General features: G+C 37.3%; 1 protein-coding gene across 1 annotated transcript in view; it reads left to right on the forward strand.

Annotated features, from left to right (window-relative positions):
* The window catches only part of TENM3 (teneurin transmembrane protein 3), a 674,684-nt gene that overhangs the window by 15,864 nt on the left and 639,341 nt on the right, over window positions 1-19,479 (forward strand). Inside the window, exon 2 of the mRNA XM_006882227.1 lies at window positions 13,997-14,275. Within this exon, the coding sequence (XP_006882289.1) occupies window positions 13,997-14,275 (279 nt within the window). The remainder of the gene's footprint in view (window positions 1-13,996; window positions 14,276-19,479) is intronic.

Here is a 19,479-nt window from a genome sequence, read left to right on the forward strand (position 1 = left end):
TTGGAAGGGGTCTTTGAAATCTTCTAAGTCCATTTCATAGATGAGGAAAATGGAGACCTAGACATTAAAAATACTCACATAGTCATCAGCTTATGAAGGTCAGAGTCATGTCCAGTGTTTTTTCCTACTCTACTCTCATTTTTCTGATTTGTACAAGGAACTCACACAATGCTAGAAAACTATAGTTATCTATGTTAGGGATATGAATTGGCTGATAGAGGGCTATAGAGAATGATTTACTAGTTTGAAGGCATTGGGTTCTGTGGTTGCAGGGGCTAGCAAATCCAAAATCTGTCAGACACACCAGCAGACAGGAAACCTGGGAAAGAGTAATTGATTGTTGTAGCATTAAGTCTGAAATGGGTAAGACAGACTGATGTTGTTGTTGTTTGGTGCCTTTGAGTTGTAGCAACCCTATGAATAATAGTTCTGAACAAACCTGTGCCATCCTCACCAAATCGGACACTCTTCAGCCTATTGTTAAAGTCACTGTCAGACCCCTCTCTTAATGCTGACCTCCCAGCTTTCCAACAGCGATGTTCTTCTTAAAAGACTGGACCCTCTTTACAATAGCCCCAAAGTATGTGAGATGGAGTTTTGTGATCCTTGACTTCAAACAACATCCTAGTTTTACTTTCTCCAGCACAGACCTGTTTGTCCCTTGGCAGTCCATCGTATAGTCAAAACTCTTCTCCAGCACCGTAACTCAAAGGCATTCGTTCTTCTTCTGTCCTCATTAGTCATTGTCCAAATTTCAGATTCATTACAAAGAAATAAAAAGACTATTGGTTGGATCAGGCATACTTTAGTCTTTAAACTGACATCATTGCTCTTCAGTACTCTGGAGAGGTTATTCACATTGGATTTTCCCTATGCATCTTGTCTTTTGATTTTTTGATTGCTCGTCCCAAGGGTGTTCGTTAATTGTGGATCCAACTAAGATGATATAGAAAAAAGTAAAAAAAACGCTGAACAGATGATTTCAAAGAGCAAATTGAGAAGAGGAAGCAAAGTATTAGAACAAAATTTACAAAATGCTGAAGTTAGAAAATCAAAAGGAGCTACAAATACTTCATAGCACCACTATTGTCAAGCAGGTATGACATGGGTGGTTGGGAGGAGAATAGGTAAGAGTGAGTAGATAATACATATTGCATTGGAACAGATGAAGTAAAGGAACCGTTTAAAAAGAAAACATGATTAGGCATTATATGTACAACAACAGCCCAGAATAAGATGTACATTGCAAAGAGGACTAGGGGTGGGGAGGGGACTTAACTGTGCAACAATGAATGAATAAGAAAAAAAAAAAGTTAATTAGGAGAGGTAGAAAGGGGGTAAAATGAGCAACAATGAATGAATGAATATCTAACTTTTTTGTAAACTTTCATTAAAATCACAATTAAAATTTTAAAAATGTATTAAAAAAGAAAAGGAACAAGATTGTTTGGCATTTCTCAAGCAGAGAGAACTGAACAAGTTCAAGTCTCTGGCTGTGATATTGAAAGATGATATGGGCAAAATCTTGAATGATCCAGGAAGCATCAAAAGAAACTAGAAAGAGTACACCGTCACTGTACCAAAAAGAACTAGCAGACACAGAACCATTTCAGAAAGTAGCTTGGAGAACCAAGATCAAGAACCAGTGGTAGTAAAGGAATATATTTCAGCTGCACTGAGAGTAAAGGCAGAAGGACTGACCAGCGGACTGGAAATTCAAACAGGATTTTTGTGTTCCTATCTTAAGATAAAATTTCTTCTCTAGAAATTTAATTTGTACCCTTTAGATTTTCAGCTGCCTGAACGACATCCATCCACAGTACCAACGGAATTGCTCCCTACGTAAAGTGAAGGCATCTAAGATATATCTTCACAGCAACATCTAGAGTACTGCTTGACCAAACTACTGTGTACTATAGCCTGTCTGAGTGGATACATAAATTTAATTGTCATATATAAACCTCAACATTTTCTTAAACATTTTTACAAATACAGACAAAGATTTCTTGGAAAAACACACACACAGACACCCCTCAACACCCAACTAAACAATCAAAAGCTAAACATTAAGTATGGAAAGTTAAAAGAGAATAGGAAGTTGTATTGTTAACCTAACATGATACCTTTCTGACCAGTTGCTCTGATGGAGAGAAATGGGCAGTCTCCTCCTTGTGCAATTTATAACTTCCAAAACCCCACAGGTCAGTCCTGAATCAATGGCAGTGACTGAGTGTGAGTGAGTGGGCCTTCCTAAAACACAGACTTCTCTTTCTCTGGAGAGACCTTTAAGAAAATGAAAAGCCATATGCATAGATCAAAATACTTGTGTCCAGAACATGAAAAGAATGCCTATAGATAAAAAAAGATGCATAGAAATTTTTTTCTTACTGTTGTTGTTATTGTTGTTATGTGCCGTCGAGTTGCCTGCGACTCATAGCGACCCTATGTACAACAGCCCTAAACTCCGCTCTGTCCTGTGCCAATCGCACTGTCTCTGACACTCCCATCCCAATTATCCCAGTCACTGAATCAATCCACCTCATAGAGGGCCTTCCTCTCCTGCGCTGTCCTTCCACACTCCCAAGCATGCTGTCCCTCTCTAAGGACCGGTCTCTCCTCACAACATGTCCAAATTATGTTAGACGAAGCCTCAGAATCCTTGCGTCCAAGGAGCCACCCGGTTTAACCCTCTCCAGGACAAATCTGTTTGTTTTCCTAGCAGTCCATGGTATTCTCAATACTCTTCTCCAGCACCACAGCTCAAAGGCATCAATTCTCTGTTTATCCTCCTTGGTCATTGTCCAACTCTCTGATGCATAGCAAGTGATTGTGAAGACCATGGCCTGTATCAGACACACCTTAGTCTCCAGAGAGACACCACTGCTCTTCAGCACTTTGGGGAGGTCCCTAACAGCAGACTTTCCCATGGCAATGCGCCTTTTAATTTCCTGGCTGCTGGTGCCAAGACTGTTGACTATGGAGCCAAGCGAACTAAAGCTGTGTACAATCTCAGTCTCTTCACCATCCATCCTGATGCTGCCAATTGGTCCAGTGGTGAGAATCTTTGTTTTCTTGACATTGAGCCTCAATTCATATTGTAGGCTGCAGTCCTTGACACTCTGCAGCAGGCGCTTCAGGTCCTCCTCAGTTTCAGCAAGCAGGGTTGTGTCATCCGCATCCAATCTTGACCCTACATTTCTCCTCATAGAGCCCAGCCTCCCGGATAATCTGTTCTGCATATAGGTTGAAAAGGTATGGAGACAGGATGCATCCCTGGCGTACGCCCTTCCCAATTTTGAACCATGCAGTGTTCCCTTGCTCTGTTCTGACGACTGCCTCCTGGTCCAAGTATAAGTTTCGCATTAGAACGATCAAGTGTTCTGGTACTAAAAAAAAAAAAAAAACCTTAAAACAACAGTATCATTCTGGTGCTTACTTATGTAAATGACTAGAATTAAAAATATTAACACCACCAAATATTAGTGAAGTTGTAGGGGAAAGGAAATTTTCCTGCATTGTTAATTGAAATGTATAAGTAAAATGACATAACTGCTTTTGCAACTGAGGTTTCTTACAGAACAGCTTTTTTTGTATAATCCAACAAATTATCTCCAAAGTATTTACCCAACAAATAACATCTTACAGTCATAGCAATTTTATTCATACTAGGCCCAAATTTAAATTATCAAATGAGTGGCTGTAACTCCTTGTGGTATTCTTTCATATGTTGTAATACTAACAGTGAAACAAAAGAATAGAGATAACATTTTTCTCTGACATGCTGTAAAAAAGGAATGTAAACTATCTTTTCATTTATGCAAAGTTCAAGAACAGGCAACGTGAATCTATAGGAAACGAAATCAGAAGACTGTGAGTGCTTTTAGAAGTGAAGAAATGGTCTGTTTTTGTGAAGGAATTGTTTTTCTTGTTATGAACTGTCGAGTTGGCTCTTTTGTATAATAGCTCTGAGCCCTGCCCTATACTGAGCCAATCTTCCTGTCTCCAACACATCTACCTTCATACCCCAGTAACTGTGTCAGTCCATCTCATCCAAGGTCACCCTCTCCTGTTCTGTCATCCCTCCACTTTTCCAAGTATGATGCCTTTCTCCAAAAACTGGTCCCTATTGGCTACCTGTCCAACATATGTGAGATAGAGCTTCAAACATCCTTGCCTCCAAGGAGAAACTTGGTTTCACCTTCTCTAGCACAGACCAGTTTGTTCTCTTAGCAGTCCATGGTATTTTCAGTGTTCTTCTCCAGCACCACAACTCAAAAGCATGAATTCTTCTGTCACCCTTAGTCATTGTCCAGCTCTCTGATGCATAGCAAGTAATTGCAAACATCAAACACACTTTCGTTTCTAGACTGACACTGTTGCTCGTTAGCACTCTGGAGCAGATTTTCTGAGAATCTGACAGCAGATTTTCCTGATGAAATTGGTCTTTTCATTTCCTGACTGTTGGTGCCAAGAGTGTTTAGCAAGTGGAAATTGTTAACAATCTCAGTCTCTTCTCCATCTATCCTGGTGCTGCGAATTTTCCCTTTGGTGAGAATCTTTCTTTTCTTGATGTTGAACTTCAGTCCACATTGAAGACTGCAGTCCTTGACTTTCTGTAGCAAACACTTCAAGTCCTCTTCAGTTTTGCCAAGCAAGGTTGTATCGTCTGCATAACATAGCTTGTTGATGAGTCTTTCTCCAATCCTGATGCTATACTCCTCCTCCTCGTAAAGTCCTGCCTTCTGAATAATCTGTTCTGCATATAGATTGAAAAGATATGGTGACAGGATTCATCCCTGATGTACTATTTCCTGATTTTTTTAAACCATGCAGTGTTTTTTTTGTCTATTCTGAAGACTGCTTCTTGGTCCAAGTATAGATTTTGCATGAGCATAATCCAGTGTTCTAGAATTAATTCCCATTCTTCTCAATGTTAGCTACAATTTGTTGTGATCTAAGCAGTCTACATTTTTTTTAAATTCACTGACTTATCCTCATAGCATTTATGTGTCTCACCTCATGGACAAGGTAAAATTTATGTAAACAATTAAAAAGGAAAGAAAGGGTATTTTTTTAAAAAAAAAAAAAAAAGCACCAAAAAAGTAAAACAAACCCAAACACTATACATGTTCAAACAACTCTGGTTGAGTGTGAGAAGTTTTTCGCTTATCTTTTTCCTTTTACTCAGCAGGGTGAGATCTTAGCTTAGTGCTGAGGGCAGAGTTACATTGTCTTTACTGAACCATAACTACAATCTTCTCTTAAATACAATCTCTGCTGCCTTTGCACTATAATGTTTTGCTGGATAAAGGCATTTCCCCCATTAAGATAATAGCATACACAGTGTGTCCAGGACTACACTGAAGAAGAGTGTGAAGGCTCAGTGGCATATAGATGAGAGCCTGCCTTTCAAAGATTTTCTTTAATTTCCAAATAGAAAAAAAGGCACATATTCAAGTTTTAGATATAAATTACTTCTTTGACTCACTTACTACTGAAATATTATTAATATGATAAATACTTCTTAAATGTTTGCATATACTATATGTTCCAAATAGATAAAAAAAAATGTTACATTCATATTTTCTTAAGTATAGACCATGAAGGTTGTGTCTGTAATTTTAGAATGTCACTAACAGCATTGGGCAGATAGAAAAGTAGTATTAATAATTCCTCTGATTGAGACACTAACTGTGGGTTTATATTAATATCATCTCCTCTCTGTGTACCATACTCTCCTTCTCCTAAAGGAGAATGACATAAATTGGTTTGTCTTACCCTTTTACTTTTTATTTTATTTATTTGTATTTTTTTGCACTAAGGAAGTACATTAAACATTCAGGCATGTTGGAAATTGTGAAAGGGGAAGATTCTAGAGCCAAGAGGAAAATGCTTTTAATTTTAAAGACTGAGATTTAGTTTAGTCTTGGATGCCATTACAGTGAATAATGGGAACTGATCCTAGACTTCAAAAGAAATATGACCATATGGTCTTACCATTCAGCATTTAATGCTGCTATGAATTTCCAGCTAGACCCCAAACTTCTCAGTTCCCCAGTGTTCCCACTCACCTTTGTCATCATACAAAAACGAAAGGAATCTCAAGCCCTTTTTTTGTTTTTCTGAAATACTAGTGCTGAGAAAATTTATTTTTTTCTGAGAATCAGGTTTTGCAAAGAGAGACAGACAAAAAAGCTAAAACATTAATCAGATCCACTGGGCTAATTACTGCAACTCCAAAGTTTATTACTTTTAAATATTAACTACGTAAAATGATTCAGAGATCAAAATGATTAATCCTTCTCAGTCACTATAAATGTCAGCGGCGGGATTAAAGGATTTAGATGGTCATGTTTACTCAACCTTAAATTTCTGTACTTAAAGACACACTTAAATAACTCCAGTTTATCATTGTTTCATGTTAATGTTTTCCTCTTAGCTCTCTCTTTTAGCTCCCCTGCCTAACTGATTGTTAACTAATTTTGGCTGTTAAGGAGGCAAGTGCTTCTTTCTGGCATGGAGGCCAACCTGCTTTGTAGATTACCTACCAGAGGGTGCAAGTAGATAGATGTAGCTTACAGCCCTCCTCCCGACCCAGTGGGAGTAATCCTTCCTCCCTGCCTCAGCCTTTATTGGTCTAATGTCTTGAGCTCCCAGCTTACCGCTAAACTTGTATCTGGTTCCTTGCCAATTTTGGATCCACATTGTGAATCACTGCGGTGCTGCTTCAGACACAATTATTAAACACCTGCTGCTACATGCCAAACCATCCGCGTATTTATACCAATGCCTACTGCAGCGTTGACTATCAGATACCAGCAGATATGTGGTAGGCATGTTATCGTTGAGTTTGGGGATGTTCTAAGAAAATAAGTACTAAGTGAAAATAAGAAGCAAATTCATTTTTAGAATAAAAACACATTTTCAAATTATTCTTCTGATTACAAGTGGTTGCTAAAATTAGTGTTGGGTTTTTGGTATTTTTTTTTTAGAAAGGATTAGTTGGGCATATAAATTCCTTCATGATACGTGTTGAAAAAGATGCTCACTCTTTACAAGTCAGCAGGCTCACAATCTAATTTTTGTCTTTTGTGCCACTAAATTATCCATTCAACATCCATATGTTCTCCCTTTCCCTAGAGGCTTCAAAAGCTTATCTTAAAGAAAATGTATGCTCCCCAGGGCTAGTCATTCGAGAAAGGCTGGCTTTTTTCAGCATACAAACAAACAACATCTTCCTTTTTTCACCATTCATCCAACATGTTCAGCCTAATTTCAGTCTCTCAATTCCGCTGAGAGAGACACCCTTCTATGCTATATTTAAGATGATTGCTCAGAGTTTACAAAACCTATTAGCTTTTCAGTCATTTAAATAAATTTTTTAGTTTTATCAGTGTTAATACCCATGTCTCATCATCCACTTCTTATAATATCTTTACCTTCATCCATCGTACCAAGTATCTGTTAGCTCTTTTTAAAAGTTGTCTCCTTTCTCCCTCTCTACCCTTCCCTGGTGACCATCTAAGAATGATTCTATGCATAAACTTTCTCTAGCTTTTTATAATTTTGTTAGTTGCCTTTGAGTTGAGCACGACTCTTAGCGACCCTGTGAATAAAAGCCCTGAAACCTTTCTATATCTATTGACATTTATCAAAGTTCATAGTTTCTGGAGGCATGTTGTTTAGGATGTGGATGCCACTTCTAGTGGTTTTATAAATCAGATTACAGTACAGTCAGTGAGCACCAAACTCTATAGATTGTCAAGTATTTCTGGGGTCACACACGTTTTCTGCCTTTGATAAATCTTAGCACTTTTTAGTGGCTCCTTTGAATGGACTTGTTTGTGTTCTTCTCTGACAGGTTTCTGCCTTACACAGGTGCTAGCTCACACAGATTTTATTGTTTAAACATGAGGTCTTCTAAAAATGTTATATAATCAGTGTAATTAGCATTGTTAATTTTAAGTCAGACAAGATATGACTAAATGTACTCTTTATGCTAGCCACGTAATAGAGTCTTTCTCTCCCCTAGTCATTGCCATTGAGTCCGATCCTCCTTATAAGCTGTCCCTCCAGGGGGTTCCAAGCTTGTAGATCACCTGGAAAGAGGTTGCTCATTGGCTGCCTTCCTTCCTTGGATCTGCTGGTGGATTTGAACCATCAGAAAGTCATGACCTTTGGTTTAGTGACACAGCTGCCTACATACTGCACCACCAGAGTTCCCTCATTTAAGAAAAACTAATTGAAAAGATTTAAAGAAGCATAGAAAGGCATAAGAGATAAAATAAATACATACAAAAGGAGGGTTAAAAAAGCATCTTAAGTAAAGCAGGGTGGAGGAGACGTCATAATGAATTCACATGACAGTATCAACTGCTTTTTAAAAGAACAATGTTTCTTGGCTTGTCCCTATATTTTAATATTAATGCTCTGCATTTCAATACCTCCTTGCAGAATTCTCAGCCTAACTTGTAGTGTAATGTAAGAAAAGTCATAGATGATAAATATTGACGAAAATGTGGATACGTTGAAACCTTTCGGCTCTGCTCTTGGGAATGTAAATAGTTTAGCCACTCTGAAAATTACTCTGGTAGTTCCCCAGGAAGTTAAGCATGGAGCTGCCATGTAGTTCAGCATTTTCACTCCAAAATGGAAACCCAAGAAAATCAAAATATGTCTACACATAATCTTGTATGCAAATACACGTACACAACTATTCATAGTGGAATCATTTGTAATAGCATAAGAATAGAAAAACCTAAATGTTGTCTATCAACTGATGGATTGAAAAAAAAAGATAAATCCATATAGCAACATACTATTTATTATTCATTGGTAAAAAGGAGTAATGTATTAATACATGCTACAATGTGTTTCAATCTTCAAAATATTTTACTAAGTGAAAGAAATCAGTTACAAAAGACCATATATTGTATGGTCCCCTTTATATAAAATGTCCAAAGTAGGCAAACTTACAGACAGAAAATAGATAAAACAATTAGTTGCAAAGGGCTGAGAGATTGGAGGAAAATAGGGTATAACTGCTAACTGGGTACAATGTTTCCTTTTCAGGGCTCTAACATTGATTGTGCTGATGGTTGTACAACTCTGAACATGCTAAAATGCCATTAAATTATGTCTTTTAAATACAGTATGCAAAGTGTCTTTTTAAAATTGTTTAAAGAAAGAAAACAAAACAAGAATGGAGAGATCCAAGACAAAAATGTATCCTTTCTTTTGATTGGAGTGAAAGTTTACAAAACCAACTGGTTTCCCATTCAGCCATTCATACACAGTCTTATTTTATGACACTAATTGTGACACACACCCTGTAGCCTCTTCTACCATTTCCTCCCTATGACTCTTGTTTCCATTAATCCTTCCATTCTTCCTCTTTCTGCCTTCTGAGAATGCTTTCTTTTTGATCTTACATGATAGATTGCTCTGAGGAAGAAGTGACTCAGAATTCCTTATCTAAACCTGCTTTATAAAGGAAAGAATAGCACTACTTCCAATGGTGGATGGACCAGTCCCTGGTTGACTCTGTGTCAGGAGCAGGCTTGTCTCTCATGTAGAATCTTATCCTTTCCATATCACCTGAAAGAAGGAAGATTGATATCTTGTCTCTTGGTGAACCACACTCTGTAGTGTAGCCCCAAGTTCCCCCTTTCTGTTAATTAGGTTATAGACGCTGTATGGAAAGGACAAATATGTAACCTGTTTTTTCCAATCCCTTTCTTTTATTAAAGGGTTAGCAGTGCTGTGTCATTTGAAGTATTTTTAAATAATCTTTCCCACTTTGTCACACTTCATTATTTAAAATGTGAACTTAAAAAAAAAATGATATAATCTACCTAGGCTGCATGTGTTTAGTTTTCCTTTTATTGATTTTCAAATTTATGACTGTTATAAAACAAAAATACCTAATCTAATCCAAACTGACCTCACCTATTAATCACAATGAATTCCAGCCTCATACGCTTGACTCTTGCCTACAATTTACTGTTTTGGTATTGTTTCAAATTGTAATGGGTAACTGTGTTCTTGGCCCTGTTATCAAGGCTACCAGAACTCAGTGTGCTGGGGATAAATGTAGCAGTCCTAGCCAAAGAGAATGAGCATAAAGAATGTAAAGGACAAAGAAACAACCTAAAGTAGTGGTGTTAGAACCATTTCAAAGAACCCAGGCTTTAAGAATCCGAGAAAACCATGGAAAATGAGAATAAATGTCTTCACCTCTTTCTTGTTGCTTGAAAAGTTGGGTTGATTGCCAAGGCATTCAACAAGTTCTAGCAGCTCCCTACCTGCCTTTTTCAGCCTCCTCTCTCCATTGTGCTTAAAGTCTTCCTTCCAACAAACCCACCTCCTCATTTCAGCCTCTGTGATACCTCAGTAAGCCACCTCATTGCTCTAAAACCCTTCTTCTCTTCACATCCTTGTACTTGTCCAGATTATATATGTTTCCCACCAGTAAAACTTGTATTGTTAGATTTGGGGAAATAATATAACGGACTTTCAAAAACTCTCATCACTGTCTGTCAAGTTGGAATGGACTCAGATCTGACCCCCCCATTGAGTTCCTGAGGCTTGTACATTACTCTGGGGGAGTTTGCTAATCACTCTCTCAGATCACCTGCTGGATCTGAACCACTAGATAGATGTGGGCTTTGGATTTGTAGGACAACTTTCTATGCACTCTGGCACATGGAATCCCAGAATCATGAATCCTTTACAAATGAGAAGGTAGGATAAGAGGTACAACAGGTCTGAGGAAAAAGTGACTTTTTAATGAAAGCAATTTCTTAAGAGAAAGTCAGCATTGGTGGTAGTGTGGCTTTTGTGAAATGATTTGAATATAATACTCTTCCATCCCCAAATTCAGTTTTTCCCTATGATTATTAATTGCATTTGTCAAGATGCTTGTTTTGAGAGCTATTCTCCATTTAACCCATCTTTCATTTAGCCTTGAGACGGCTAGTCCCATTTACATAAGCAATCTCTTGGAAAACTCATGACATCCTTGAGGAATTTTTTTAAAAAAGAAAGAGTGCTAACTTAGCCTGAACAAGGTGATAAGCAGCTTTCACTTGGGCTTGTTGAGATTTGGTTTAGTGCCCTTTCTTAGACCAGTAGCCTCTGAGTCAGTGTCAAATGCTGATAAACCCTTGTGTGTCCCAGTAGGTCTGTACTCTACAGTGTTTCCAGTGGTTGATGCTTCACAAGTAGATCACCAGATCTTCAGGGCACCTCTGAGTGGATTTGAATCTCTGATTATTCACTTGGCTGTCAAGCACATCCTCTCTAGGTGGAAATCCGTGCAGTCCTTTTGAGATCGTAAGGAGATCCTCCTGCTGTTCTTTATTTCTATCTTGCATGTTAGAAATAATATGTATGTTCAACCTTGTGAGGCATCATCTTCAAAGGGTCAGAGGGTTAGGGTTCAACCACTCGCTGGTTCAAGCACTCACCCCCACTCGTGGAAACCTCCCATTGCTTTCTGTGGCTGTAGATCTTTCTGAAAAGAGTCATTCTCCCTCTGAACGAGTGGGAGATTCTTACCACTGACCTTTCCACTAGCAGCCCAACACATAGCCCACCAGGGATCCATAAGGTTCAGGATATAATATTAATGTATAGTGATCATGTGTTGACGTAATTAATTACAAACCGAATTGTATTGATAAAACTGGAAAATAACTAAAATAACTAAAGATTCTTTCACATCATAGATTTTTATATCAATAAGGCAGTAGTGTGACAATTTTGACAATAATATGAAAATTATTTCAAGTTACCTTTCAGACTAGAAAGAGATGTCTTACAATTTTTAACTTCTCTGTTATTTTTATTCTCAAATGTGAGCACGTCCTAAAATAGAATAATGATGCAGAGGGTCTAATCATTTATTTTTTCCCTGTAGAATTTTTTTATATTCTTATTTTGTAAAATCAGCCCATTGGGTGATATTTAACTATTTTAGACCCTTTTTCCTTTTACCTTTATTTTTCCTTTCAAGGGTTTTAAACATATCCTTTTAATAACGTTAGAAAAAAGCTCTTTTCAAAGCACTCATTGCATTATCTGTCCGTGGTGACACTGACTTTCTTTGGAATTACTTTCATAAGTACGATGCATACTAATTTTTTTTTTAAATAATTTTTAAAAGTTTAATTCAATTTCATTTTTAGAGGACTATGCCTTGCCTTCTCCAGTTTGCCCACTTTCTCATTTATTCAGTGGGCTTTTTTTTTTTTTTTAAAACTGGTTTGCTTTTTGTCTCTTTATTTTTTCTTTTGCTGCTTACATTTTTCATTTTTGACATACTTTTTGGTTCAGATACTTACTCACATCTCTCTGATAAGCTGATAAGCGCAGTTTGACTTGTAACTAATTGTAGTAACTGATTTTCATTATTTATGAGTGTTATTGTCAGAATCCATTTGGAAGTCTGACCGAGATAAAGCTGATTCCAACTTCTGATATGACCAAAGCAATAAAGCAATTAACCACAGTAGTTAGAATTTGTGGAGACCTGGAGGATGCTAATATCTTTCCAGCCAAATATTTACTATTCGGTGCAGTTATGTTTGATTTATTTCTTAGAAGATGCAGCACATTATGTATAAATGTATGTCATTTCTCATCCTGAGCCAATGGACTTTAAAATTTTCATCAAAGATAGAAATATAAAGGGAACTAGTGAAGAGTATAGATGTTTAATAGTCTTAAATCTCAGATTGCTAGGAGAGATAGCTTTTAAACAAGTCTTTGTATACTTGTATTTTACATATCTTTTCATTCTCATTGGTACCTGAATCTCAGGTGACAATGTCAACATGATGTTAAGAAAATGAAAGAACTATATATATATTTCTCTTTTTTTCATCTATGGTGTCATAAAACATGAAATTTCTAGAATAAATACAGGATTGGAAAAGCCATTAATAAAAACAGTCATTTTAAAGTGTCACCTAATTTAAACACTTTTGCTTTAAGTTATTGCAATGTCGTGAGTTTTATTATGCTCAATTTATTAGTAAAGGCCTGTAGGGTTCACAGCCATTTATTTTTCAGGGAACTTGAATTTATCATTAATTTTTAAATACATAATGCTCTCACTTTATTTTTAGAGAACACTTTATTTATAAAAATTGGTTTACTCTGATCAATGCGGATGTTTCCAGGTGTTGATTTAAGGAAAAATTCTAGAATGAGAGTACTAAAGCTGCAAAGTTTCAAGACATTTTATTTCAAAACTTACTGTGTGCATATGTATATATATATGTGTGTGTGTGTGTGTGTGAGAGAGAGAGAGAGAGAGAGAGAGAGAGAGAGAAATTAAGTTGGAAAGATTGACTGAAACTCCATTTTTCACTTAATGAGAAAGCTAAGGAATCTATTTCTCTTCCAACAGTCACATCTGGATGAGAAAATCCTGTTGTTTAGCACTAGAGGCAGGGATAGGAGCCCTAGTGGCACAGTGTTCAAGGCACTGATAGAAGCGTTCCTACTCTGCCCTTAACACTAAGCCACCGGAGTTCCCTAGCGACTTGGCCCTGTAAGGTTTCTGTGAGTAGGAAATGATGAGACAGCAGTGGGTTTGGGGTTTAAAGTCAAGACAGGAAATAATTCTGACCAGTTCTATTGCTCCATAATTCAAATAAACAAAATTGATCATTGGTAATAAATGCTTTCCCTTGCTTGAATGTGGAGTTGCCCATGATTTTCATGATCTGTTTTCCTTGTGTAATTCTGGAGTTGTTGATGGACATAAGTGGACAAAGGAATGCTACTCAGGGCTCAAGTGAATCTCATTGTCAATAACTGTGCCCACTTAACCATGAGACATACAATGCCAATGTAAACTCTTAGTGTTATTAGCCAGAAAATGTGAATGCTTTAGTTTCTTTTTAAGGAGATTTTCTATTTATTATTTTTTTAATGCTAAAACAAAACATATACTCACTAGTTGTTATCTTTTTTTCCCCCTAATTAGGACAGAATTTTACCCTAAGGCAGTTAGGAGTTTGTGAACCAGCAACTCGAAGAGGACTGGCATTTTGTGCGGAAATGGGGCTCCCCCACAGAGGTTACTCTATCAGTGCAGGGTCAGATGCTGATACAGAAAATGAAGCAGTGATGTCCCCAGAGCATGCCATGAGACTTTGGGGCAGGGGGGTCAAATCGGGCCGCAGTTCCTGCCTGTCAAGTCGGTCCAACTCAGCCCTCACCCTGACAGACACAGAGCATGAAAACAAGTCGGACAGTGAGAGCGGTAAGTTTTATGTTTTTCCATTATATTGTTGGCATTTAGTGCTTCTGTTGGTTTTGGCTGATTTTAAGGTTGTATTTTTCACCTTTTGCTCCCTTCCTTCCTATTATCTGTCCCTCCATCCTCCCTTCCTCCCTTCTCTACTTTCTTTCTGTTTTGATGAAGTAGAATTCAAAAAATGTCCTTGAATAATCTATTTTTTTTTCCTGGGGAAAAAAATCAATGCTCAACATCAGACTGTTAAACGATGCAAGCATCTATGATGTGTTAACTATAATTTTGAAAAGCAGTTTAACTGTGTATAGAAAAAAAAATTGGCTCTAGCTTATCTTGGACCATGTCACCTGTTATCCTCTCTGGAACAGCAAAGAAAGTGGTGATAAAGTTTACCCCAGAGCCAGCTTGCAATCAAAGATGTCTTTGTAGATTCTTCTTGATGATATCTCAAAGAAGTTGCAGCATCTTAGAATGGATGAGTGAACACACAGAATAGTTTATTAACAGGGCTCAAGTCATTGAAGAACAAATTTGATCACGCTTAAAATTTACTACTTGATGAGAGCAATTGAAATGTTGGGAAGGAGGAGAGGGTGGCCTTTGATGTGCTTTGGGAACTGGATTAATATGCAATTAAGTCCACATATACACAAAATGGATTTTTAAGATTATAAGTAGCAGCATGACATATTTGTAAGGAAGAAAAAAAATCCTACCTTTATTAATTTTTGGTAGCTTTTTATTCTTATCAATACAGCATAATAAACCAATTTTTGAATATGCAATAATAGATTAAAGAAACATTTAAATTTTAGTTAATTTTATTCCAGGGTAGATGTGAAACATCAGCTTTACCAGATAATACTACATTTTCCCTTAACATTTTAACAATACATTTGCTAACCTAATCTAACTATTAGTACTAGGTATATGCAATGCTTCAAAAATTTTTAAAAATAGAAAAATAGCATGACATTTTAAAAGAAACCTTTTTAAAAAAGAAACCAAGACTAATGCTATTACATTTTTCTTATTTACTGAGCAACTCTGTCAGCTTTGCTTTGTAATAGGAAAGCAGATTTCTGGTTAGATTTAATTTCATCTAAGTTACAGTATGAAGTGGTATCTAATGCTTCTTAATGCTTAATAGTCATTTCATTTCTATTCATGAAAAATGTCTAATTTAAACCAAGTAAAACAATTTCTTATCTTATGTATAATACTTTAGTGCATTAAGTGTAAGTCGAGATCCATTCATAATAAGCACTTAATGTATTTATTTTGGAAGTGTGGATCTTGGTGGTGTCTGGCTTTATTTCAACCCAAAACAAGAAGGGAGGAAAGTTCTTTCTGAAAGCAACAACAACGACAACCAACCCCCCCCCAAACTATTAATGGAATAAGACTGCCGACATTTCCCTCAGCTAATCAGTTTACCTCTTTAAACTCTCTACTTTTATCAATTTTCATAGAAAATTCGAAGTCACTGTTTCAACTGCATAAGATAGTATAAACATTACTTATCTGTCCACATCTTTGCAGTGAGTTTTGTGAGCAGTTACATGTACATTGGTTATATTCAAATATGGTATTTGTTATTTTCTTTTCTTAAAATTTAGTCTTGGCAATTACTTGCTATGTGTCAGAAAGCTGGACAATGACTAGGGATGATAGGAAGAGAATTGATGCCTTTGAGTTGTGGTGCGGGAGAAGAGTGTTGAGTATACCATAGACTGCAAATGAGAACAAGCAGGTTTGTTTTAAAGAGGGTGAAACCAGGCTGCTCCTTGGAAGCCAGTATTCTGAAGCTTCGTCTGACATGCTTTGGACATGTTGTAAGGAGGGACCAGTCCTTGGAGACGGACATCATGCTTGGGAGAATGGAGGGACAGCACAAGAGAGGAAGACCCTGAAAGAGATAGATTGATTCCATAACTGGCATTATAGGGGTAGGTATGTCAAAGATAATAAGGTTGGCACAGGACAGAGCAAGTTTTAGGGCTGTTGTACATAGGGTCATTATGAGTTGCAAGTGACTTACTAGCCAATAACAACAACAATAGCAATTTAGAAAGGAAAAGCAAAAAGAGGCCACATGAAGAGTACCCTATGTGACCTTTACCAACTTCACAAAGAGAACCTGTCCCAGTAAAAAATATCAACAACACAAAAATCAAACCCAGTGAAATCCAACATGTCCACCCTGTTCCTACACCGTTTTCTACTCATCCCAACACCAGTCTTATCACTTTATTGGTAAGCTGGTTGCAATAGCTCACAGACCACAGAAAACTGTATTAGATAAATCAAAGGGATATATAATTCAGGTTAGTAGCAGAAAACAATCACTCTGTCAGGACGTATTCTAAAATGTGCTCACAGGTACCTCAGCCTTGAACCTCACAGTTTTAGGCTCTTAGTCCTGCCAATTATTGCACTTTCTGCTACAACTTTTAGTCCTGCCAATTATTGCACTTTCTGCTACAACTTGAGTAAAAGGTCCAGTTCCCTGGTGTAGCAATTCCAAAGTAAGCTCAGTCTCGCGTCATGTCTCTGTTCACCCCGCAGCTGCTTGGCCTGTTGGTCCTACAGGTCCTGGTCTGGCGGCATAAAAATCTCTGATCCAAAGAATGCACTACATTCGCTTGCCTCTTCTTTGCTCTTGGCGAGATTCTCAAATTATGCTGCTGAATCTGCTCAACTTAAAGGCGAGTCTAGGCAATCCTCTTGTTGATAGGCTAGCACACACTATTTACCTATTCCTACCCATCCACGTGGCAATGTCGAAGTCAGTCCCTAGGTAAGCCATTTTGACAAATAAACCCTTAACACCACAAGTACAAAACAGTGGAATAATGCATTCATTTCTGAATATCTGATTCAAAAATCACCCATTTCTCTACCTGTAAAATATATTTTTGTATCAGGTCAGTTTATTCTTCCTGCCCCAAACTTTTGTTATTATCTCTTTGTCTCTAGTAACTCATTTATCAGTATTAGTAAAATATATAGTGATTGCTTTTGTTTTCCTAATTATATATCTTTACTAGTCAGAAAAATTAAATTAGTTAAGACTTTAGAATATCTGAGGGACCCTGGTACTCCTGTGGTTAAAACACTCTTGGTTGCTAATCAAAGCTCTTAATTCAAGACCCACTAGTGACTTTGAGAAAGAAGATAGCTTACGATAAACTTTCACAAAAAATTATAGCCTGGGAAATCTTACACAACCATTCTGTTTCATCCTATAGGGTAGCTGTAATTTGCAGTCAGCCTGAAGGCATGGAATGACATATGCCATTCAAAATAGAGAGGAAGACAACTTCATGGTTTCCAGACCATGCCTCTGTCCATTTGTGTGGATTATCATTAACTAGAAGAGGGTTACAGTCCTACAGAGATGTAAGGATAAGAAAAATGCATTCTTTTATTTTTTCCAAATGCTTGTTAGGAGACAGAATAAGGAAGGATAGGAAAGAAGTGTCAAGGGCCCTGCTTTGACATTCAGAACATTTGGTAACATTTGTCACAAGTAAACAGGTCAATCAAGTTAAAAGTATAAAGCATCAAGCGCAATGTTTGTGGAGCTGAGTGAAGTGATGACTTAAAATTGTGTTTACTGTTTTTCCATAGTTTCAGTTGGTTGTTTTTTTAAATAACATTTAGATGTTCTAAGAATTTCCAAAAAGATTAGAGAATAAAAGAGGAAATCAAATCTATATTTTAATGATTACTGGCAAATTCTCATTGAATGTCTATATTCATAGTAACATTTCAGATTATTTTTTTCTGAGTTTTTTATGATTAATCTGAAGGTGAAAATTCCTTTTTTTATTAATTAATGATATTAAGATTAAGGAAAGCATGCTTTTCTTAAGTACTTAGCAGATCTTATTATAGACGTAAATGAAGATATTGAAAATTTTTTCCTAACATAAAAAACTTTTCTTAATCTGAATTGTATAATAAATAAAAATGTTCACTATATACATCTAACATATTTATAAATGTCTCAAAACTGCTATGATTTTTAGTATTGTGACTACTACTCGTCAAATATACTTCAATTCTGTACTTCCCCAATTATTTAAGGTAGGATAGATGGAGAATTGATGCTTTTGAGCTGTGGTGCTGGAGAAGAGTATTGAGGGTACCATGGGCTGCTAAGGAAACAAACAGATTAATTCTTGAGAGGGTTAAACCGGGCGGCTCCTTGGAGGCAAGGATTCTGAGGCTTTGTCTTACATGTTGTAAGGAGAGATTGGTCCTTAGAGAGGGACATCATGCTTGGTAGGGTGGAGGGACAGTGCAGGAGGGGAAGACCCTCTATGAGGTGGATTGATTCAGTCACGGGGGTAATTGGGATGGGTGTGTCAGAGGCCGTGTGACTGGCACAGGATAGAGCAGGGTTTCGGGCTGTTGTACATAGGGTCGCTATGAGTCACAAGCGACTCGAAAGGCACATACCAACAACAACAATTTTGAAAGACTGCATTTCTTTTAGTTGCATTATTTTTTTTATTCTATTTTATTCGTAGCCTCGCAATCACCTGTTATGCATCAGAGAGTTGGACAATGACCAAGGAGGATAGAAGGAGAATTGATGCCTTTGAGCTGTGGTGCTGGAGAAGAGTATTGAGAATACCATGGACTGCTAGGAAAACAAAAAGATTTGTCCTGGAAAGGGTTAAACCGGGTGGCTCCTTGGAGGCAAGGATTCTGAGGCTCCGTCTAACATACTTTGGACATGTTGTGAGGAGAGACCAGTCCTTGGAGAGGGACATCATGCTTGGCAGGGTGGAGGGACAGCGCAGGAGAGGAAGACCCTCTATGAGGTGGATTGATTCAGTCACGGGGATAATTGGGATGGGAGTGTCAGAGACAGTGCGATTGGCACAGGACAGAGCAGAGTTTAGGGCTGTTGTACATAGGGTTGCTATGAGTCGCAGGCGATTCGACGGCACATAACAACAGCAACAAACAAATTTTATTCATATTTGCATTATCTTGAGATAAATCTTCAAGGCTTGTATAGTTGTGAAGGGTCAAACCAAGAAAGCCATAGGTAAAGTGACTCACCAAAATGAAATCAATTTAGAAACTAGGCACTGACTTGTTTTAGGAGTTTTGTGACTGTTTCTATCATTTGAAATAACTGTTTTTTTCTAGGGGGAAAAAGAATGCTGTTCAACATTTGTAAAATTATACAA

Source organism: Elephantulus edwardii, unplaced genomic scaffold, assembly GCF_000299155.1.
Source record: "Elephantulus edwardii isolate Elephantulus edwardi_28Jun2011 unplaced genomic scaffold, EleEdw1.0 scaffold00018, whole genome shotgun sequence".
NCBI classification, from domain to species: domain Eukaryota; kingdom Metazoa; phylum Chordata; class Mammalia; order Macroscelidea; family Macroscelididae; genus Elephantulus; species Elephantulus edwardii.